Here is a 22,882-nt window from a genome sequence, read left to right as displayed (position 1 = left end):
GGTGCGGGATTGCCCCCCTTGCAGCTCAGCATCCCTCTCCAGGGGTACCCCGGAGGGTTCCTGACCATCCACCCAGCACCTTCCCATGTGCCTGTCCCCCGTGGGGCTGCATGTGGTGGGCATGGCCCCGTGGAGGTGGCACAGTGGGGACGCCCCAGCGCAGCGTGCTGGCAGGCAGCGCCCGTCCCCGCGGTGCAGAGCCCCTTTGGCTGGGCTGGCCGGGCACTCCCTGGATGCCCAAGCCCACCCGGGTACCACGGCACAGCGCATCCCACTCGGGGCGTGCAGCTCCCTGGGGACGTGAGGGGCTTCCCACTGCGGGCCTTCTCCCAAATCCTGTCCTAAGCCTCCTGGAGCCCCCCCGGAGGGTGCTGCCTCAGGAGGGGCACCTGGGCCCGAGGGGATGGTCCCTCTCCGGGAGGGGTAGCAGGGCACGCCGGGGGCACTGCGCGCTGTGCCGTGCCGTGCCGGGGTGCGTGTGTGGCTTGCTGGAGGCAGCTTGGCGGACTCCTCTCAGTGCCGGAGCCCCAGGGAGTCCAGCTGCCTGGCACACAGGCAGGGCTTTTTTTTTTTTCTTCTTTTTCTTCCTCTTTTATTTATGAAAAAAAAAAAAAAAAATCCTTTTTTTTTTTTTTTTTTTTGTACGTTCTTGGAATAATGAAGTCCAGATTTCCTTCATGTTGGAAAGATTTGATCCCGGCTCTTGCTCGCTGTGGCTTTGCTGGGGGCTGGGAGGAGAGGTGGGGGGAAGAGGGCTGGGGATGGGACCCCTCAGGGTGCAGGAGCCAGCCTGGCGGGGTGGGGATGCTGCAGGCTGGGGGGGGCGAGGAGGGATGCTCCTCACCTGGGCAAGGCTCGCCGGCTTGGGTGGAGGAGCGCGCTGCAGCCGTGCTCACCGCCGCACTCGCCTCACCCTGTGTGCTTGGCTTGGCACCCAAGGAGGTGAAGCTGGGCACCCCCTCATTCCTGCCCCCCACCCCCCCAGCCTGCGGAGCAGGGTTCGGCTGAGCCCCCCCCAGGGCTGGCTCCCAGCCCTCCAGGAGGATGCTGCGTGCTGGTGGGTGATGAAGAGCGGGATGGGGAGATGTGGGGGGCTTGTACCCCCCCGGGGGGGGGTGGGGTGGTGGGTGCAGCAAACTGACATCCCTCCCCGCTGTGCCCTCCTTGGCAGGCTCGGCCCCCTCCGGACTCCCCTCGACCTCAGCGCCCAGGCGCGTGCCCACCATGCCCGTGGTCGGCGTCCTCCTCTGGGCCACCCTGCTGACTCTGGGCTGGCGGGCTGCCCACGCCAAGGACCACGGCTTCGCCACCCCGAGGGTCCAGCTCTCCTTCAAAGGTAAGAGCCCGGCGGCGGGAGTCAGGGGGCAGGGTGGGACCCCAAGAAGGTGGAGGAGGCCAACGGCACCCCGGTCCAGGCTGCTGCTCCTCCTCCTGCTCCTTGCCCGGGGGGACATCAGCAGGCTGCACCCCCAGAAATTTCCACGGGGATCCATATCCCAGTGTGCTGAGCTCCCAGTCTGCCTCCCCCCCTCCCAGTCTGGGGGGGCTGGTGGCCTGACCAGTCCCCCCAATATGCTTCCCCTCGCGGGTGGGTGGCTCCCTCCATCTGGCGAAGCTGGGTGCTGGGGTGCAGGGAGCCCCTCCCGGCAGCGCCCCGAGTCCAGACAGCAGCTTGACGCCACCCCGACCCCCCCAGCTGGTATTAACGCCTGGGAGCTGGCAGGGAGCCGGCAAGAGGCAGGAGGGGAGGATGCCGGGTGCGGGGGGAAGGGGCTTAACCCTTTGGTACCGGGGCTGCCCGACCCACCCAGCCCGCTCTGGGAGCTGGGGGGGGACCCCAGGGTCAGCTTTGGGGTGCGTGTTGGCAGAGGCGTTGGTCCTGAGCTCCTCAGCTCAGGGATGCTGAGAGGGGTGGGATGGGGAGCAATGAGGCAGGGGTGGGGGTTCCAAACCTCAAAGAGAGGAATAAAAATTGCCCCTGCCAGCGTGGTGTATTCGGTGCCGCCGTTGCCCTGGGCCCTGCCGGGGCCGGCTGCCCGCTTGGATGCATCCCAGCCCGGGGACGCGTGTCAGGAGGGTGACAGGCACGCGGGGCCCCGTGTCTGCCTCCCCTTGGGGTCCCGGGGGAGGCGAGCTGCCGCGGGAGAGCTGGGGCCGTGCCGTCCCGCCGTGCCTTTGCCCTCCGGTCGCGTACCGAACGGCCAGCCCAGGGTGCGGTGGCAGAGCCGACGGTGAGGACGGTGGCTCCGGTCCGGCAGAGCCCGGCGGGAGGGGTCGGGGGGTCTGACGGCAAACACGGCGCAGGCAGGGCGAGCCGCTGGCGTTAAAGGCTGGTCTCGGCAGGAAAAATGGCTGGTATGAAGAGGCTGGGGACAAGTCCAGGCTGGAAAACGAGTGAGCGGTTCCTCCCCGCGTGGCAGGCGCCGCTTTCCTCTCCGAAAGGCGGTTTCAGAGGGTTTTTGGGGGCACTTTGGCCGCTGCCATTTCCCGCCCAGGGATGCGTCCCTCACCGCGGCTTGGAGCATCTCTTCCTCGTGGCCGCGGCAAGGGGAGGCTCCGGCGAAGCCCCGGCTGGGTCCGGTGCCCACCACCCCAGCAAGGTGTGTGTTAATGCCTGTCGCCATCCCGCAGCCGCCGGCGTGCCCCGGGGAGCGGGATTAATTCCGGATAAGCATGGTTAGGCCTGCTGTGCCACGGGGTGGGGGCTGGTTTGGGGTTGGGTTTTTTGGCCCCGGTTTGGTGGAGCGGAGGTCCCTGGCTGTGCCCAGGGGACCTGGGAGTGTCACCCAAGTGCCCGCGTCGGGATCTCTGGTCCTTCTCCCTCCTGCCTGCAGTGGTCTGGCAGAGCTTTCGCTCCCAGGGGTGAGATATGCGGTGGGAGAAGGGCTGGTTCGCACTTGCACACGGAGAAATGCTGGCGGCGTGCCGGATCCGAGCACGCTGGGATCAGGAAGGGATGCCGCTCGCCCCTTCCCTGCCCGCGCTCTTGCAGCGGCAGAGGAGAATTAGCCCAGGGTCTTCCTCGGGGGCCAGCCGGGAGCCGCGCGTCGAGCTGCCGGTAAGCGGCTTTCCCGAGTCAATAATCTATACGTGGCCTCCTCGAAGCCGCGGGGCTGTCAGACGTGGGGCGGCAGCGGCGCTTCCCAGCCAGCCCAGCCCCTTCTCTTGCGTGGGGGGCCGGGGCTGGTACCCAAATCCCCAGCCCCAAATCCCCTGGGGCGGCTTCGGGTGGTGGGGCTGGGCGTGATGGGAGCTGGGCTATGGGACACTGGTGTGATGAGTTGGGCAGGCCTGCGGGGACGTGGCTGTGGTACCACGGGGGACCCGGTGGCCGTTGATGCGGGCATGGCTGGAAGGATGCCGCTGGGGCTGGGGTGCAGAGCCCCTCCAGCAGCATCCCTGGGCCGAGGCACTGCCCGGTGGGACCGAGGTGGCTGTGGCCTTGCGCTGGTGCCCGGTGGGGTGCTGGGGAAGGAGCTGTGCCGGCAGGAGCCGCCGTGTCCCCCCCCCCGGCGCCTCGCCTCGGCCGCGCTGCCTGGAGCCCCGCCAGCCCCAGGAGCGTCTCTGGGTTTGTTTGCCTTTGCTTGTTATCGCACGCCGGAGGTTTGTCGCAGCTCCCTGAGGCCTGCGTCATCCTCTACGGAGCCCCATCATCTCCGAGTGCTTTAAAAAATATATACATAAAAAATAACGAAGCAATAGGAAAGGGGCTGGAGCTGAGCTCCTTTGCCCCGGTGCAGGGTGATGGGCTGGGCAGGGTCATCCCCCGGTCCTCCCCCCCCATCCCGTGATCCTGACAGTCCCTGTCCGTCTGTCCTCCCTCTCAAGGCTTTCCTGTCCGTGTGTTGGCGGGAGGAAGGTGACCGGCATGGAAAGAACAGCGCTGGGAGCGGCTCCGGCACGGCTCCCTTTTGCCAACAGCTCTTCCCAGATCCCAGCCCGGTGCCGGCCAGAAATAGGGTGGATATTTTTAATCATCTCCTTGCTAACCATTCCCCCCCTTCCCGTACACATCCTGCGGCCCCCTCTCCTCCGGGCCTTCCTCCGGGCCGGGGGCTCGGGCACTGGAGAGGTGGGTGCTTTCCCCCCGTGGATGCAGGAGGTGATGATGATGATGATGGTGATTCACCCCTCCGTGTCCTGCTCCCCGTCCGGCGTGGGAAAAGCGTGCGGGAAGGAAGGGTGGGCTCTCGCCCCACATCACCGTGGGAAGCCCTCGAGGTCAGGGCTCTCCGTGGGGCTTCAAAGGGGGAGCCGCTCCCCCCGCTGCGGCGACGGGAACAGCCGTGCCGGCACCTCTCGGAAAAGCCGCGGCAGAGGTCCAGCCGGGGGGCAGCCCTGGCCGGGAGGGGCCGGGTGAGAGGCAGGGCAGTTCCTGCGGAGGGGAAAAATCACTTTAAAAAGAATAAATCAAGCGGTGAAGTCTCCTCTTGGCTCTGCTGCCAGCCCCCTGCGTGACCTTGCTCCTAGATGCCTCGTGCCTCAGTTTCCCCTCCCGCCCCGCTGGCATCTCGGCTGGCGGTGGGGGACATCGGCACGCTTGATCCGGGGCGGCGGGTGGCAGATGGCTGGAGAGGAGCCCGGCGAGGGGGCCGTGTCCCCGGGGGCCGCCCAGGCGCCCTCCTAAGCTGCCGCAGCTGTGGGCACCGCTCGGTGACAGCGGGCTGGGATAAACACGGGGGGGACGCGGGGGGGATGCGCAGGCAGGGCCGAGGGCTCGGGGACAGCCAGCCCTGGGGACGTGCCGGTCCCCACCCTGGTGTGGGTCAGGGGGTGCACTGGAGCCCCATGCTGCTCCCTGGACCCCTCAAAGGTGGGGGGGGACGCTGCGGTCCCCTATCCCATGCCCTGCGGGACGGGGACACGGGGCTGAGCCCTGCGACCCCCTAAGAGGATTTCTCTGGCTGGGGCGGTGGGGGGCTGTGGCAGGACCCCCCCCAACGCTGCCGCCGGGGCTGAGCCCCCCGGGCTCTGGCTGCAAAGCTCCGTAAGCTCCTTAACCCCCTCCCCGCCATGCGATTTCAGCCCCCCCAAGCCAATATCTAATAAGCTCGTTATCTCTCAAATTAACGACGGTCCTTCTGGAGCAGCGCAGCCACCGTGGCCCTTCCTGGGGTCCTGGCGTGTGTGTGTGTGTGTCCCGGCTCTGGCGCTGCCGGCCCCTGCCCAGAGCACCCCCAGCCGCTTCCTTCCCCGCTGCCTTTTTGGCACGGAGCAAATGGCCTGGAAAAGCAGCCGCCTTCCCGCCCAGTGCCTTGCCCTGCTCTCGGGGGCTGTGGAAGAAAATAAATAAATTTCAACAAAAGCCCCAAAGGCGGTGGGTGGGGACCCCTCAGCTCGGCCCTTTGCTTTTGCAGGGATTAAAGTCTTTTTTCCAAAGCCGGGCTCCTTCCCGAGGGGGTTTTCCTGCTGCCGGAGCATCCCCCGGCCCAGCTCCCCGGTGGGGACCGGGGTCACCGCTGCCGCGTGACGCTTGGTGGGGACAGGGTCCCCCCTGCCAGCGATGCTCGCTGGGGCACGTCCCCCCGCCAGCTCTTCGGGCAGGCTCGCCGGGGGATGAATCAGCGGTTTCGGCTGAAAAAATGTGGTTTTTCTTTTTTTTTTTTTTTTTTCTCCTTCTCTGTTTTTTGGCCTGTGCCCAACTGACCGGGCGGCGATGGCGGGGGGGAGCACCCGGCCGGCCCCGCTTTCATCCCAAGGGATTTGACCCGGGCGGCCGCAGCACCTGTCCCCTACCGCGGGGGCCGGCAGAGCGGGTGCTGGGTGCCGGCGCGGGGCGATGCTCCCGGCGGGGCTGGAGATGGTTGGGGTGGAAGGCAGCGAGCGGGAGCTGGAGCCATTTCATCTCCCAAGCCCCAGGAAGGCGGCTTCGGTTTCCTCCCACCTGTGAATCGGTTAAATGGGAAAAGAGCTTGGCTGGGGGCCACGGAAACTCTCTTATTACATGTAATTAGCTTAATTACATCATAAATAACCCATCAAGGGGTAGCGGAGTGACGCTCAAACAAATAAGCAATTCTGCTTTCATCAGGCGACCCACCCCGCTCTTTGATCAGCCCCAATAACAACAAATGCTTTAAACACGCGCGGGGACGCATCCAGCCCCCATCCCTCTCCCGGCATCGCTCCCCATCCCTCCCCTCCACCGCGTACCCGAAAAGCTGCATCCCAGATTTCAAGCAGGGAAAAAAATTAGGGGGGGAGCATGCCCAAAATTTGGGGCGCGCTTATAAATTTGTGGGATAAAATACTCCGGGATGGAGCTGGGATTTATCCCTACTGGGCCAGGCTCCCTTGGGATCAGTGCTGGGCTTCTCCATCGGCATTTGGAGTGAATTCATTCACCCCCATGGAAAGAAAGGGCTCCCGAAAGGCGCTGCCGCCGCCAGCCGGGGGGAGAGCAGTTATTGAATATAAACACGCCGTGTAATTTACATGCTAATTATGTTGAATGCGCTACAAGCCCATAATTAGAAACTAATTAGGTGAGAGCGCCTGTAATTGGTTTCGGGGGGTGCAGCATGGTGCACCTGGGGAGGTGCCCGGCTGGGGTCCTGATGGCGTTCACTCTTCATGCCGGCACCCTGGTGATATTTGGGGGGGGTCGGGGGGATTTGGGGGGCTTGGGGTGGGGTGAGCAGCACCCCAGGATGCTCGGTTTATCAGGGACCCCCAAAATCTCACCCTTGCTTTGGAGATCGGCGCCTGTCTCTGTGCTGATGGGCGATGGGTAGGGACCGCTCATCCCTGCCCGACGGGGACGGTGGTGGCAGCCAGCACGGGTGGAGGCGTGGGCAGCTGCCGGGCAGCTGCCGGAGCTGTAAATTCAGCCCGAATTTGGCTTCATGGGGGGAATTTGGCTTTGCAGAGCGGGTAATGGGGCAGTGCTGCTCGCCGCCGCCGCGGCGGGCAGAGCCGAGCGGGCAGAGCCGAGCATCGCCCCGCGTTGCCGCCCAAGGGTCTGACGGGTTCCTGGCCACCGGCATCGCTCGAGGGCGCAGGGTAATTAAATCTCAATGCCCAAGGCCACCAAATGATGCTGGGGAGGGGAGTCCCCGGGGGGGGGGGACTTGGGGGGGCTCCGTGGGACACTGAGAGGGGACGGTCCCCAGGGAGGCCACCCCGGCTGTGATGCCGGGCGGCTCCCGGCTCCGGTGCTGGGCAATTAAAATGGGATTAGGCTCCCGGCCAGCCGGGGAAGCTCCGCTGGTGCCGGGGTTGGCGGCGGGGATGCAGGAGGGAATATGCTCATCAGGGCGCATCCACTAACGAGCCGGCTTCTCCAGCCCTGGGAGTGCCCCCCACCCCGCTCTGTCCTCGGGGACCCCCTGTAGCTGCCAGGGGCAGGTTTGGGGGCGCGGTGGTGGGGGATTAGGCAGGGAAGGCGGGGGGGTGGTGGTTCGGGAGGTCAGAGGTTGGGGCAGGGGCTCGCCCACCCCTCCGGCCCCTCTGGAGAGGGCGTCACGGGGCAGCGGGTCTGTCACCACCCTGCTTTGGGGGTGCCCCCTCTGATCGCTGGGGCGTGGGGGGCTGAATGGGGCCCCTGGCGGGGGGCCGGGGCCCTTTGTGCTGCTGGCCCCGTCCCCTGCCGGGCCTCAGGGCTGCCCGTCTTGGTGGATGTGGGATATTTGGGACCCTCTGCCACCGGTGTCCTGGTGCTGCCCGGCTCAGCCTGGGCTCCCGGCTGGGAGAGGAGGGTGAGGACGGGAACACGTCCCCTGGGGAGGCTGGACATGGCATCCCCTGGGGAGGCTGGACATGGCATCCCCGGGCCAGGCAGCGATGGCAGATGCGGGGCTGTGCCGGCATGGGGGCTCCCACCCGGTTTAACCGCCATCCCCGTCTCTGCCTGCGCCGGGGTTCTCTCTGCCCCAGGCACCCACGCAGGAGCACAGACACACTGTAGGGCACACCCGTGCACACACCCACCCGTGCACACACCCACCATACACACACACGTACGCACAAACACCCATGCGCACACACACCCATGCACACACGTATGCACACACACACCCATGTGCATACACACCCATGCACACACACGTATGAGAACACACCCATGTGCACACACACCCGTGCACACACACGTATGCACACACACACCCATGTGCACACACACCCGTACACACACACATATCTATGCACACACACAGCCATGCACACACACGTACATGCACACATACCCATGCACACACACACTCATGCACACCCATGCACACACACACCCATGCACACACACACCCATGCACACACACACCCATGTGCACACACACCCGTGCACACACACGCGTACGCACACACATATCTATGCACACACACAGCCATGCACACACACGTACACACACGCTGCGTGGGGCGCGCACACACACACACATTGTACGGGGCACTCACCCGCCCTCACACACACACACACACGTACACACGCGCACACACACGCATGTGCAGCCGAGCACACACATGCCCACACACATACGGTGTAGGGCACACACATGCACACGTGTTGCACGCTGTACACGCACACACCACCCCCCCACACACACTGCACGGGCCAGCGGGGCAGGCAGGGACCCGACCCAGTGCGCTGTGGGACAGGCAGGGGACGCCGTGGGACAGGCAGGGGACGCCACGGGTGGCGGGCGAGCCAGCACTGGCAACAGGGAGCATCTGGAGCCCAGATGGGACAGGCAGGAGGAGGAGCGTGCTGTGGGGCGGGTGGGTGGGCAGCCCCCCTGGCCCCCCATCCTTTGCACTGCGCCACCCCACCTCTGCCCTGGCGGGGGGCACACCCCTGCCCGCAGCCCAAAGCGCCAGCCCCTCCGCATGCCCACCGTGCTCGCCCCATCCGTCCAGCCCCGGCGGGCGGGCGGACCCCCGGGCCGGGGGGAGGTTGATGTCACGTCCCGTGACGCCGTTTCCCGCAGCGTGCCCCGGCGGGTTTCCGCCCCGTGGTGCCGGGCACGTACTGGCCTCGTCGCCGCAGCTGAGCGGTGCCGAGCGGGCTGCGGGTGCCCTGCCGCGGGGCTGGGGACTGGGGAGCACCGCTGCCGGCCGTGCGATGGAGCAGGTTCTCCCAGTGACACCAGCGAGCACGGCTCTGGCTGCACCTGGGCACCCCTGTGCCCCCTTAGCGTGGGCTCCTGCGGAGAGCCCCCTTTCCCCTGGCTAGCAGGAGGGTGGGTGCCCACCCTGCCCCACAGGCACTTGCCCCCCTGCCAGCCCCCCAGCCCACCCCCGGGATGCCAAGCGGGGGATCCCCAGGGCTGTGCAAGGGGGTCCCTGGCACCGCTGGGGTGCCAGGGTGTAGGACACAGCCCTCCCCATCCCTCCCACTCCCCAAAGAGGGCAGACCCCCGCATCCCCAGGATGCCCAGGATGGGAAGGGACCCTGGGGACACCCGTGGGACATTGCCAGCCCCCCGTGGGGCTGGGACGCGGGAGGTCAGGGAGATCTGCAGGCACTTGGCATCCCGGCTGGGAACGGCCGCTGGCCGCTGGAGCCCTGCCCGGCTCTGCCTGGAAGCCGGCGTGCTCCTTCCCACTACCGAAGGGGGGTCCCCGGGGGGCCCCCGGTCCAGCCCCAACACCCGGCGCCTGCACAGGGCATGCCTCTGCAGGGAGGGACAAACTGTGGGGTGGGGGATGCGCCTGGGGCCAGTGTCCCGTGGGGGGGGGCAACCAAAGGGGGTGACACCTCCAAAGGGGTGGCACCTCCAAACGGGGTGGTATTTGGGGCAGATGGCATCCCATGGGGGTGGCATCTGATGACTGGGGGTGGCATCCAAAGGAGGTGGCACATCCGAAGGGAGTGGCATCTCCAAGGGGGGTGGCATCGGAGGCAGATGGTGTCACATGGAGGTGGCATCCGATGGCTGGGAGTGGCATCCAAAGAGGGTGACATATCCAAAGGGGGTGGCACCTCCAAAGGGGGTGGCATCTGGGGCAGATCATGTCCCATGAAGGTGGCATCTGATGGCTGTTGATGGCATCCAAAGAGAGTGGCACCTCCAAAGAGAATGGTGCTTCCAAAGGGAGTGGTACCTCCAAAGCAGGTGGCGTCTGGGGCAGATGTCATCCCATGGAGGTGGCATCTGGTGGCTTGGGGGTGGCATCCAAAGGGGTGATACCTCCAAAGGGGGTGGCATATGGGGAAGATGACGTCCCGTGGGGTGGCATCTGATGGCTGAGAGTGACATTCGAAGGCTGTTGGTGGCATCCAAAGGGGTGGCACCTCCAAAGGAGGTGGCATGCAGGGCAGATAGTGTCCCGTGGGGGTAGGGTCCTCTGTCTCGCTCATGCCCTGGTCCCTGCCACGTGGTCCTTGGCACCGGCCCACATCATCTGCAGCACTTCTGCCTTCCATCTGGCTGCCTCATTGCACTTGTGAATATTCATGACCCTCATTATCCTCTCTCACTCGTTGCTCCCACACTCAGGCTAAAAATAACTTCCCAGGGGGGGATGGGGTGCGCAGGGTGGGGGAAAGGCTCATCCCCTCCCTGGGAGCTGGCTCCTTGGGGTCCCAGCTCCCTCATCTGAGGAGCCAGTGGCCTGGCTGGAACATGGGGACACAGGGCAGGAGAGGGACGATGCCAGAGATTTTGGGCTCTTGGCTGGGGTGCCAGGGAGCCCCCCTTCCTGCCCCATCTTAGTGGGAAGCTCCACTCCCTGCTGTGGGGTGCTGGGTCTCCTGAGCTCAGATCCTGCTGCCCCCTCCTCTGGCCACTCTTGGTTGTCCCAACTGGCTATGAGCATCTCCGTCATTGTCCCATGTCCCACGTAGAGGTGGCAGCATTGTGGCGCTCATGGAGGGGGATTTGGGGGCTGGAAGGTGGGTGTCATGGGCTGGAAGTGGGCACTGTGGGCTAGAAGGTGGGCACCATGGCCTGGAAGGTGGGCGTCAAGGGCTGGAAGGTGGGCACCATGGGACTGGAAGGTGGGCACCATGGCTTGCAATGTGGGCATCATGGGCTGGAAGGTGGGTGTCATGGCTTGGAAGGTGGGCACCATGAGGCTGGAAGGTGGGCACCATGGGGCTGGAAGGTGGGCACCATGGCTTGCAATGTGGGCATCATGGGCTGGAAGGTGGGTGTCATGGCTTGGAAGGTGGGCACCATGAGGCTGGAAGGTGGGCACCATGGGCTGGAAGGTGGGCACCATGGCTTGGAAGGTGCCCGTCTCCTCTCGCAGGACGTCCTCCAGCCGGGACCAGTCTTGGACTCAGGTTCAGGGGTGGCACCGGGGAAGGTGAAGGTCCCCGGGGTGCTGACGCCTGCCCCTTTGCCCCCGCAGAGCTGAAGGCGACGGGCACGGCGCACTTCTTCAACTTCCTCCTCAACTCCAGCGACTACCGCATCCTGCTGAAAGACGAGGACCACGACCGCATGTACGTGGGCAGCAAGGACTACGTCCTCTCGCTGGACCTCCACGACATCAACCGCGAGCCCCTCATCGTAAGCTGCCATCACAGGGCATGGGTGGAAGGGGGACAACCGGGCACCCAGGCGGGCGTTTCAGATGCCGGGGCAAGAGCTTGATGGGCATCGCTGGTGCTGGTGGGGAAGATGTGGGACCGGGTGGGAGCCCTGGTCTCCCCTGGACTGGTGTCTCTGCAGATCCACTGGCCCGCGTCCCAGCAGAGGATCGAGGAGTGCATCCTATCGGGCAAGAACAGCAACGTGAGTGGCCACCACACACCCACTTCTGGTAGTGATATGGGGGTTGGTGGCCAGCACTGGGAGGGATTTGTGTCCTCGTGTCCTACCCCATGTCCCCTGTAGCTCGGCGGCATCTGCAGCCATGCCGGGATGGGGTGGCACTCCAAGGTGTCGCGGTTTCCTGCCACCCCTTCTGTCCCAGCCACGCAGGTCCTGCAGAGCTTCATGGGCGAGCAGGAGGCCAAGCTCCCCACGCTGCTTCCTCCCGCCAGCCAGGGCTGGGCCCTCTGGCATGCCAGCTCATGGCCCATGCCAACCCCGGACCTGTGCCATCCCATGCCACATGCCAACCCATGGCCTGTGCCTACCCTTGACCAATGGCAACCCATGACCCATACCAACCCATAACTCATGCCGTCGCATGCCCCATGCCAATCCATGACCCATGCCAACCCATGCCCCATGCCAACCCATGACCCACGTCATCCCATGACCCATACCAGTCCGTGACCATGCCAACCCGTGGCCCCACCCCAACCCATGGCCTCATGCCCTGTCCCATGCCAGCCCATGCCCCATGCCAGCCTCCCACCCTCCTGGCTCCTTGGCCTGCTTTCTCCCTTCCCCAGCTCCTTCCCCGTGCCAGGGGGCTGGACCCCATGGTGCCCACCCCAGTGTGGGTGCTGGGAGGCAGTGGGAAGGGGGTGCCCCTGTTCCCTTGCTGGGGTTGGTACCCCCCTCCTCTTCTTCCCAGGGGGAGTGCGGCAACTTCATCCGCCTGATCCAGCCCTGGAACCGGACTCACCTCTACGTGTGCGGCACCGGCGCCTACAACCCCATCTGCGCCTTCGTCAACCGCGGGCGCAAAGCCCAGGTGAGGGGTGGGAGGGACGGGGGGATGATGAGCCGGTGCCCAGCCTGGTGGTGCTGGTGCAGCCGCCATGGGACTGCAGCGGGGGGCAGGAGGGCGGCACGGCACGGCTCGGCTCTGCCGGCTGGTGCCGGGAGGTTTGGGGGGGCAGAGGGCTGGGGGGGGACAGCAGCAGGCTGAGGGGTGACCGTGGCTAACGATGCCGTGCTGCCGAGCGGGGCTGAGCCATCTCTGCAGACCGAGGACTTCTCTTCACACCGGAACGGAGCCGCCCCGGCTGGACCCCAAAGCCGGCTTCCATGCGACGTGCCCTCCTGCCCCGCCAGCCGCAGCCACCGTTGGATCCCTGTTGGGGCGAGGGACGTGTCCTCCCGCGGCTTCCCACCGCCACTGGGCCGCCGAGCCCTTCGCCATGGATGTGGAGGATGCCCGGCACCGCGCCGGCGCCGACGTTGCACAGGGAGAACCGTGGCAGGGGCCATGCCAGCACCTGTGGCTGTGCCGGGGGTGTCCCTGGATGGATGTCACCCAGCCCCGAGGACCACAGCATGCAGTGAGAGGGTGGCATCGAAGCCACGTGCCACCAGGCTGGATGCGTAGCAGACAGAGGAGCGCTTTCGGGACGGCCCTGGGAGGGAGCTGGTCTCTGCAAGGAGCAGCGCGGGCGTCCCGGGGGGCCCTGAGCCCTGCGAGGTGTCCGTCCCCCCCACGCCGGGGTGGCAGGTCCCAGGCTGTGTCCTCTCCTGCGGTTGGAGTGAGCCGGGTGCCGCCAGCCCGAGCTGAGGGAGGAGAACGGCGCTGGACGTGGAGGACGGGCATCAGCCCCCATGCCCCCCGAGCCTGGCATGGGCACCGGGGGAGGCAGATGCTGCTGGGGCCACACCGGATTGGGACCGGATTGGGACCGGATTGGGCAGTGGCAGCATTTGAGGAGGACCAGGGGTGCCGGTGCAATTGAGGACAGCATCGTGTGTCCCATCCGGCAGAGCCAGCGGCGGTGTGGCAGGGACAGGGGATCCTGGTGACCCCGCGGTGCCGGTAGCTTCCCCCGTGCCGCGGCTTGGCGTGTTGCTCCTCTGCACGGGGCGCTGCCAGCTGGGTGGCAGGTGCCAGCGTTGCGTCCCCAGGCGTGAGCCCAGCCTGGCTGGCTGCGGGCAGCCGTCTCCGCTCTCTCCTGCCCTGCGCCGAGGCACACCAGTTCTGCCGGAGAGAGCAGGATCCGTCCCGGAGAAGCTCCTGCTGGAGTCCAGCCCAAGCTGGAGCATCCGGGGATCCCCACCGGCACCCCTGCTCTTGGGGTCCCCCCACCCGCCCCCGCCCTGGGGGGTCCTTCCCCCCGCCGCCGGCGCTAACTCTCTGCCCTGCTCCTTTTCCCCAGGGGTTTCCGCCGAGCCAGCCGGGAGGCCGGGAAAGCAGATCCGCCGACGGCCCCCTCAGCCCGAGACCAGCACAAAGCAAGGTGGGAACCGGTCTGGGAGCCCGCCGCAGCCGTGCCCACCTCCCCCCGGGCCACGCCGGAGCCGTGGGCTCCTTCTCTTTCCCACCGGCATGCTTCTGACCCCCAGGCCGGGCGCCCCATGCCATGGGCATCCCCGCCATCTCCTTCCCTCTCGGCACAGCATCCTCCGGCCACCGGCCTGGTGTCTCCGCTCTCCTTCTCTCACTAACTCCTTCCTCCCAGGCCACGCACGGGTCCCCTGCGGGAGACACTGTCAGGGACGGTGGCTCCCCCTGCCCCACTGCTGGCTTTGCCGGGCTCCGGGCTTGCTGTGCCCCTTGGAAGCGGGGCCACGTGTCGGCAGAGCCATGGGGCTCCGGATAGTTCAGGGGAGGATGCCAAGGCGATGTGCAGGAGGTGTTTTGGTAGGGTCTACAAAAACGTTACTGCTTTGCCCTGCCCGGGGAGGGGCTTCTGTCATCCCAGCGGGCAAGCGGGCTCAGAGAGGTGACGGCGTCCCCGGCTTCTGGGGACACCCAGCATCCAGCCTCCCCTGACAGTGTCACCCCTGAGCCTCTCCCCTCCGGACTAACGTGGGTTGGTGCACGGGCCGGGGAGCGCGTGGGGCGCGGGCACCCTGCGGCAGCCTGGGGCTCCCCCCTGCCTGTCCCTATGCCCCCCGGCCCCTCCGCTCCCAGGGCGGGTGGTAGGTGGGCAGAGGGCTCCCTGGGGGCTGCCGGCACCCGCTTTCCGGCAGCTCCGATGCGTTTCAAGGCGCATTAGCCAAGCGGCAGTGCCAGCACCGTGACGGCTCGTGGGTTGCGCGGCCGGGAGGGTGAGATGGTGTGGCCGGGGCCAGGGCTGCGCTGCAGAGCCCAGGTTGTCCCTGCGAAGGGTTTGCCCAGCTCGGGAGCGGGGCCGGCGCTGGGCAGAGGAGTTTGTGATGGTGATGGTGGCGCAGGCGGCGCAGTGCGGCAATGGGGACGGCGGAAGCATGGCCGTGCCCATCTCTGGGGCTAGGTGCCCCAGGAGGAGTTGGTGCCAGCAAACCCTCCAGTGGGAGATGTGTGGGTGAGCGTCCCGGCTCCCCACCCCTCCTGCCCTTCCTGGAGCCGGGGGCTCTGCCAGGATCCTGCTCGCCTCTTGACAGAGGGTGGCCGCCACCATGTCCGTCACCCCGGCATCAAAGCCAAGGCACGCGGCCAGCGGGCAGCTCTGCCAGCCCAATTCATTTGCCCGAGGTCCCACCCGCACCCAGGCTCCCCGCGGGTGCTGCCGTGCTGCTGCTTCATCCCAGCTCCGGGGTCCCTACGCGGGGGGTGAGGGGTGACCTGGCTGGGCCAGCCTGGCCCTGCCTGCGCCCAGCCGGCACTGGCAGAGGATTTTGCGTGCGTCTCTGGAGGCAGCGTGGGTCTCGCCCCTGGCCGGGGACACGTGTCGGTGCCGGGGATGGCCGCAGGGAAGGCAGAGGCAACGGCGGGGAGATGGCTCCTAACAGCGTGGGGTGAATCCCCCGGAGCGGGCGCATCCCATCGCGATGCCATCCTGACAGCGCCCACTGGAAAACGGGTCCTGGCAAGAGGAGGCTGGCGGGTCCGGCAGCCGAGCCGTGCCAAGCTGTGCCAAGCTGTGCCACTGGCCAAACCCCGCCTGCCGAAGCCGCCGGAGCTGCGTGACCTGGAGCCGGTCAAGCAGCACCCCACGATGTGCAGCACGGCCGGCCGGAGCGAAGAGGTGGCCGGAGGGAGATGTTTGCCCAGAAGCCGGCATGGGGGATGGCTGCCCCGTTTCAGCTTTGGCCAAGTCTCCAAGTGGTGGAGGGCACGGAGAAGCACCCAGCAACGTCGGAGGAGTAGCTCGTGGGGGCTTCAGCTTCTCAGAAGACTGCAGACCCCTGGTGTGATCCATTCACGTCCATCCTCACTGCTGGGCTCCATCCCGGAGGAGGCTGCCTCTCCCAGAGGGCTTTGGAAGGTGCCATGGGGATGGAGGGGTGAAAGTGTAACCAGCTCATCCGTTTGCTTCCTTCTCCAGGATTACATCTTCTACCTGGAGCCGGACAAGCTGGACTCGGGCAAGGGGAAGTGTTCCTACGACCCCAAAGTGGACACCGTCTCTGCGTTAATAAGTGAGTCCTGTAGCTCCCCGGGGCCGGCGCTGCCTGCGTTGGGCAGAGGGAACACGCAGGCAAGGTGGGACGACTGCTCCCGGCGTCCTCCTGCGTTGCCCAGATATCCCCAAGGAGTCGGGCTCCTGCCCCTGCCACCCCTGCCTGCTCCAGCGGATGGCCGGGCACCCGGGATGCCCAGTCCTCAGGCACCTGGCCCAGCAGAGGTGGGGTACCTGGTTACAGACTAGTGCCAACCTTCCGAGCTCTCTGGGATGGCAACAGGCAGTGGTTCTTGGTTGCCTGATGGCTACTGGCCGGGGCTGAGGTTGGATGGAGAGTGGGGCAGTGGGAGAAGGTGGGTGGACGGGACTAGGTGGGAGCCCCCAGCTGATCTCTGCCCTCTGCAGATGAAGAGCTCTATGCTGGCGTCTACATTGACTTCATGGGCACGGACGCAGCCATCTTCCGCACCATGGGCAAGCAAACGGCCATGAGGACAGACCAGTACAATTCACGCTGGCTCAACGGTGAGTTTGGGGTGTCAGTGGCCCAGGTTCCCTGGGCTCCAGCCCTAGAGATGAGACCCGTCGTGTCATACTGCGTCCCTCTCCCAGCGCAGAGACAGGAGCCAGCATGGGCAGGTGGATGGGTGGTGGTGTGGGATGGATGGATGGATGGAGGGGTGGATGGTTGGCAGTTGATGGATGAGTGGACGGATGGGTGGAGGGATGATGGATGGATGGGTGGATGGATGGACAGGTGGATGATGGATGGATGGATGGGAGATGGATGAATGAATGGATGGATTGGTGATGGGTGGGTGGGTGGATGGATGATGGATGGATGATGGATGGATGATGGATGGATGGATGGATGGATGGATGGATGGATGGGTGGATGGATGGATAGAAATCTAGGGCAGATGGGCAGAGGGGTAGCTGTGTGGGGCACGGTGACAGACATGCCAGGGACTTTGCTGGGCGATGGGAGCATTCAGCTGGTGAGAGATGGAGCTGGCTCTGCTGGAGTCCATGAGTGAGTTTCTGCAGGGCTGAGATGTCAACCATGTCGCCTGCGATCGGTGACCCCAAGCGCTCATCCTGCCCCCCTCGCAGCACCCCTGCCCGCGGGGCGGCAGCTGAGTAAACAGAGCAGAGCAGATGGGCTGATCCTGCCGGGCCGGGGAGCCGGCGGGGCGGTAACCTGAAGAGGGGGAGCTGTCAGCGCAGGCTGGGCACCGGCTGATGGATGGCAGGGAGAAGCTTCCTGAGAAGCTTCCAGGCTGTGTGGTTCCTCCCCGGGGGAGGAAAACCAGTTCCCACCGCCCTGCTCATAGAGCTGCTGGAGCCCTCTACCCTGTGGACCTCAGGGATGCTCCCAGGGTCCTCAGGGATGCTCCGAGCCCCTCCTGGAGCACCGATGACCACCAGAAACACCCGGTTCCTCAGCCCACCTCTGCAGCTCTTGTCCAGATCCAGCTCTCGCCCTGTGACCACAGCAGTGCTTTTCCAGGAGCAGGGCGATGCCGGAGGAGAGGGGAGCTCAGCATCCTGCTGTGGCACGGGGCAGGGGATGCCGCTGGGCTGACGGTGCCGTGCCGTGCCATTCCAGACCCAGCCTTCGTCCGCGCCCAGCTCATCCCTGACAGCAGCGAGAGGAACGACGACAAGCTCTACTTCTTCTTCCGAGAGAAGTCGGCCGATTCCCCGCTGAGCCCTGGGGTCTATTCCCGCATCGGACGCATCTGCCTGGTAGGTGGAGCGGCGGGCAGGCAGGGAGCGGGCAGGGGGGCAGGCAGGGCTGAGTGCGGGGGTCCCTCCGTTGCAGAACGACGACGGGGGCCACTGCTGCCTCGTGAACAAGTGGAGCACCTTCCTGAAGGCCCGGCTCGTCTGCTCCGTGCCGGGACCCGACGGGATTGAAACACACTTCGACGAGCTCCGTGAGTGGGCGGGGGGGGAGCCGGGGGGCTTCTGCACCCCTGCAGGCTTGGGGGGCACCCTGGGGAGGGCTGGGGACCCCGTTGCTGCCCCCCACCTCTTACCTCTCCCACGGGGAGCTGCTCTCCCCTCTGCCCCTGGGTGCGAGGGGGGTCCCGCCACCCCCATGGTGACACCCCCATCTTTCTGTCCCAAGAGGACGTCTTCATCCAGCAGACTCAGGACACCAAGAACCCTGTTATCTACGCCGTCTTCTCCGCTTCGGGGTGAGTGCTGACCCTGCCAGCACGGAGCAGTAGAGGGGGGTCCCCAGCTGGGTGGGGGTCCCGGTGATGCCGCAGTGGTGGGCTGCGCCAAACCAGAGGTGGCAGCAGGTCCTTCCTCCCAGGTCGGTCTTCAAAGGCTCTGCTGTCTGTGTCTACTCCATGGCTGACATCCGCATGGTCTTCAACGGGCCCTTCGCGCACAAGGAGGGACCCAACTACCAGTGGATGCCCTACACGGGCAAAATGCCCTACCCCCGGCCGGGCACCGTAAGTACCCCCTGGGCATGCGGTGGTGAGCCAGTGCCTGCCGGGCAGCTGGCATGCTTGGACCTGTGCCCGGATACCGGGTCACCAAGTGCTGGTGACATTTGTGCTGCAGTGCCCCGGGGGGACCTTCACCCCGTCCATGAAGTCGACCAAGGACTACCCCGATGAAGTGATCAACTTCATGCGTGCGCACCCGCTGATGTACCACGCCGTCTACCCCACCCACCGCCAGCCGCTGGTGGTCCGCACCAACGTCAACTACCGCTTCACCACCGTGGCCGTCGACCAGGTGGACGCGGCAGACGGGCGCTATGAGGTGCTTTTCCTGGGCACAGGTACCCACGCCGCGCACCGCGGGGAACGCAGCATGCTCCGGCGCGGCCCCGGAGGGCACGGGCACCACCAGGGCTGGCCAGAGCACGGTGCCCTCTGCCACACTGGAGCGGGGCGAGGGGCTGAGACCCCCCCTGAGATCCCTGCCCTTCCTCGAGGCTCCAGCCTGGTCCTTCACTTGCCCTGGTGCCCATCCCACAGACCCCACCATCCAGCCTGGTCCTTCCCTTAGCCCCGTTCCCATCCCCGGAGCCAGCAAAGCAGCATGATACCTCCCATCCTAGGGATGCCACCATCCAGCCTGGGCCTCCCCCTGCCCCAGTGCCCACCCCAGGGGCCCCACCATCCAGCCTCATCCTTTCCCGATCCTGGCACCCATCCTACGGGCTCTGCAATCCAGCCTCGTGCTTCCCAATGCCCATCCTAAGCCCACCATCATCCAGCCTCGAGCTTCCCCTGCCCGATTGCCCATCCTAGAGGCATCGGCATCCTGCCCTGTCCTTCCCCAGCCCCAGTGCCCATCCTGGGGGCACTGTTGCCCAGGCTGGTGCTTCCCCTGCTCTAACGTGCATCCTACAGCCCCCATGATCCATCCTGGTCCTTCCCCTGCCCCGGTGCCCATCCCCAGCTGCTGTCCCCACCCTGCCCTGGGTGGTGGCAGTCCCTAGCCATGGGTGGTGACCTGAGCCAGTACACCGCACCCCAGGCACAGCCGCCCGCTGCGGCAGGAGAGAGATGGGGATGGGCTTGGGGGGGTCCTTCCTCCCCCCAGCCCCAGCAGGGACCCCCTTCCCAGAAGGGGAGGACGCAGGTGCCCAGGGGTGGCACTGAGCATCTGGGCACTGTGGTGTCTTGCAGATCGGGGCACCGTGCAGAAGGTCATCGTGCTCCCCCGGGATGACATGGAGACGGAGGAGCTCATGCTGGAGGAGATCGAGGTGTTCAAGGTAAGGCCTGTCCTGTTCTCCATCCTCTGCTGAGTGTCCTTGACTCAGCCAGCCAGGCCCTTGGGACACCAACCAACCCCTTGGGACACCAGCCACCCCTTGGACACCAACCAGCCCCTTGGGACACCAACCACCCCTTGGACACCAACCAGCCCCTTGGGACACCAGCCACCCCTTGGACACCAACCACCCCTTGGACACCAACCAGCCCCTTGGGACATCAGCCACCCCTTGGGACGTCAACCAGCCCCTTGGGACATCAGCCACCCCTTGGGACGTCAACCAGTCCCTTGGGACACGAGCCACCCATCGGGACATCAGCTAGCCCCTTGGCATACCAGCCAGCCCCTTGGCTGGCTCTGGAGGGACCCCAAGCATTGGTCCTCCTGCCTGCTGCCCCCTCTCAGCTCCCCCCTGCCCGCCCCAGCTGCCTGAGGGGGTCTGGGGTGCCCACCCTGGGGCTGCAGCATCAGGCCAGGTGCTCACCTCTCCGTCTCCTTTGCTCCTGCTCCCGTCTAGGTGCCAGCACCCATCAAGACGATGACCATCTCCTCCAAGAGGGTGAGTCATGGCGCGTGGCAGGGGGCTGAGCAGAGCCCATCACGGGCCCAGCCGCGGCACTGCCCGGTGTCACCGTAGCACCAGGACGGGAGGCACGCAGGTGGCCCCAGGGCGAGCTGGCTCCGGTGGCCCCAGGTGGCTCTGGTGTCTCAACCAGTCCCAGTACTGGGAGGCTGCAGCTCATTCTGGGGGGTCTTTGCAGGGTGGGGATGAGATGACATCTCACCCTGTCCTCTCTGTCCCCCCGACAGCAACAGCTGTACGTGTCCTCGGCCGTAGGCGTGACCCACCTGGCCCTGCACCGCTGCGACGTGTACGGGGAAGCCTGTGCCGACTGCTGCCTGGCCCGGGACCCCTACTGCGCCTGGGACGGCAGCGCCTGCACCCGCTACTCCGCCTCCTCCAAGAGGTAGGGGGGGCCGGGGGAGAGCGGCAGGGAGGGACCCCCCGGCCCCAGGCTCCCCCGCTCACCTCCCGCCTCCCCACAGGCGGAGCCGGCGGCAGGACGTCCGGCACGGCAACCCCATCCGCCAGTGCCGAGGCTACAACTCCAACGGTGAGTGAGGTCTGGGGCACGGGGGGCTGCTGGGGGCAGGGGGGAGTGGGCAATGGCCAGAGCGGGACACGGGTGGGTGGATGGATGTCCTGGTGGGCTGATGGTTGTGTGGGTGGGTATACGGGAAGAGGGTGAGCATGGATGGATGGGCGGGTGGATGGATGGATGGGTGGGTGGGTGGGTGGGTGGATGGATGGGTGGGTGGGTGGATGGATGGGTGGGTGGGTGGGCAGATGGATGGATGGATGGATGGATGGGTGGGTGGGTGGGTGGGCAGATGGATGGATGGATAGATGGATGGATAGATGGATGGGTGGGTGGATGGGTGGATGGATGGATGGATGGATGGATGGATGGGTGGGTGGGTGGGTGGGCAGATGGATACATTGGGGGTGAGGATGAGCACAGATGGATGGGTGCATGGATGGGTGGATGGATGGATACATTGGGGAGTAGGATGAACATGGATGGATATGTTGGGGAGGAGAATGAGCAGATTTGAATGGGGGGATGAGGGAGAGAGGGATGGATGGATGGGTGGAAGGATGGGTGGGTGGATGGGTGGGTGGCTAGGTGGGTGGATGGATGGATGGATGGATGGATGGATGGATGGATGGACAGATGGGTGGATGGATGGATGGGTGAGTGGGTGGCTGGACAGATGGATGGATGGATGAATGGATGGATGGATGCATGGATGGATGGATGGATGGATGGATGGATGGATGGATGGATACAGTGGGGATGAGGATAAGCACAGATGAATGGGTGGATGGATGGATACATTGGGGACTAGGATGAACATGGATGGATAAATGGATATGTTGGGGAGGAGAATGAGCAGATTTGGATGGGTGGATAGAGGGATGGATGGATGCATACGGCGGGGAGGATGACCACAAATTGATGGGTGTGTAGATGAATGAACAAATGGATGGATACTTCAGAGGAAAATGAACATGGGTGGGTGGATGGATGGATGGATGGACAGATGGATGGACGGACACCCTTGTGGAAGGATGGCTACAGTAGAGAAGGAGCACACTTGCTGGAGGGCTGAGGAGCAGGCAGACCCATGGCTGGAGGTGGACAGGAGCTCTTCCTCAGAGAGGAGGGTAGCAGGGCAGGGGACGTGGAGGCGCGCGTGTGACCCCGCTGCCCGTGGCCCACCCCTGCAGCTAACAAGAACATGGTGGAGGCCGTGCAGTACGGGGTGGAGGGCAGCACCGCCTTCCTGGAGTGCCAGCCCCGCTCGCCCCAGGCCAGCGTCAAGTGGCTGCTGCAGAAGGACAACAGCGACCGGCGGAAAGAGGTAGGGCAGGGCGCTGCGCCGGGGGGTGCCGGGGGGTGCCAGGGGGGCCCGGGCGCCAGCCGGCTGAGCCATGTCGCCTCTCCCCTCCCCAGCTGCGGGTGGAGGGCCGGGTGCTGCGGACGGAGCAGGGCTTGCTGCTGCGCGCCCTCCAGCTCGCCGACAGCGGCCTCTACTCCTGCACCGCCACCGAGAACAACTTCAAGCACACGGTGACCAAGGTGCAGCTCCGCGTCCTCAGCGGCCGCGCTGTCCATGCCGTGCTGGTCCAGGCGGAGACCCCCCCTGGCCTGCCGGGTGCCCCCACTCCCCGCTACCAGGACCTGCTGCAGCTCCTCACCCAGCCCGAAATGGGACTCCTGGACCAGTACTGCCAGGGCTACTGGCGGCACACGGCTGCCAGCCCCCCGCAGCCACTGGCGGGCCTCAAAGCCAAGGAGCAGCAGGACCAGAAGAAGCCTCGAAACCGCCGGAATCACCAGCCAGAGACCTACGGGCATACATGAAACCGTCATCAGGGACTTTGCTAGCACAATGGTCTATTTTTCCCCCCTTTTAATATTAAAAATATCTATAAATAAATATATATATATATACATCCACGCACACACACACGCAGACACACGC

General features: G+C 65.6%; 1 protein-coding gene across 2 annotated transcripts; it reads left to right on the top strand.

Moving 5' to 3' along the window:
* Positions 1 to 1,176: 1,176 nt before the first annotated feature.
* Positions 1,177 to 22,882, top strand: SEMA3F (semaphorin 3F). Of its 2 annotated transcripts, XM_075159104.1 has the most exons (18): positions 1,177 to 1,336; positions 11,293 to 11,453; positions 11,616 to 11,678; positions 12,412 to 12,531; positions 13,907 to 13,987; positions 16,001 to 16,094; positions 16,484 to 16,603; positions 17,688 to 17,827; positions 17,904 to 18,018; positions 18,213 to 18,282; positions 18,405 to 18,549; positions 18,662 to 18,884; positions 19,741 to 19,829; positions 20,349 to 20,390; positions 20,642 to 20,799; positions 20,879 to 20,946; positions 22,125 to 22,258; positions 22,351 to 22,882. In XM_075159104.1, the coding sequence occupies exons 1-18, from the start codon at positions 1,225 to 1,227 to the stop codon at positions 22,759 to 22,761; spliced, it is 2,346 nt and encodes a 781-aa protein (XP_075015205.1). In that variant the 5' UTR covers positions 1,177 to 1,224; the 3' UTR covers positions 22,762 to 22,882. The 2 variants fall into 2 exon arrangements, with proteins under 2 accessions (XP_075015205.1, XP_075015206.1); XM_075159105.1 differs by lacking the exon at positions 13,907 to 13,987.

The sequence above is a fragment of the Calonectris borealis genome, chromosome 10 (genome assembly GCF_964195595.1).
Source record: "Calonectris borealis chromosome 10, bCalBor7.hap1.2, whole genome shotgun sequence".
Classification (NCBI taxonomy): domain Eukaryota; kingdom Metazoa; phylum Chordata; class Aves; order Procellariiformes; family Procellariidae; genus Calonectris; species Calonectris borealis.
This window is presented reverse-complemented; position numbering and strand designations above follow the sequence as displayed.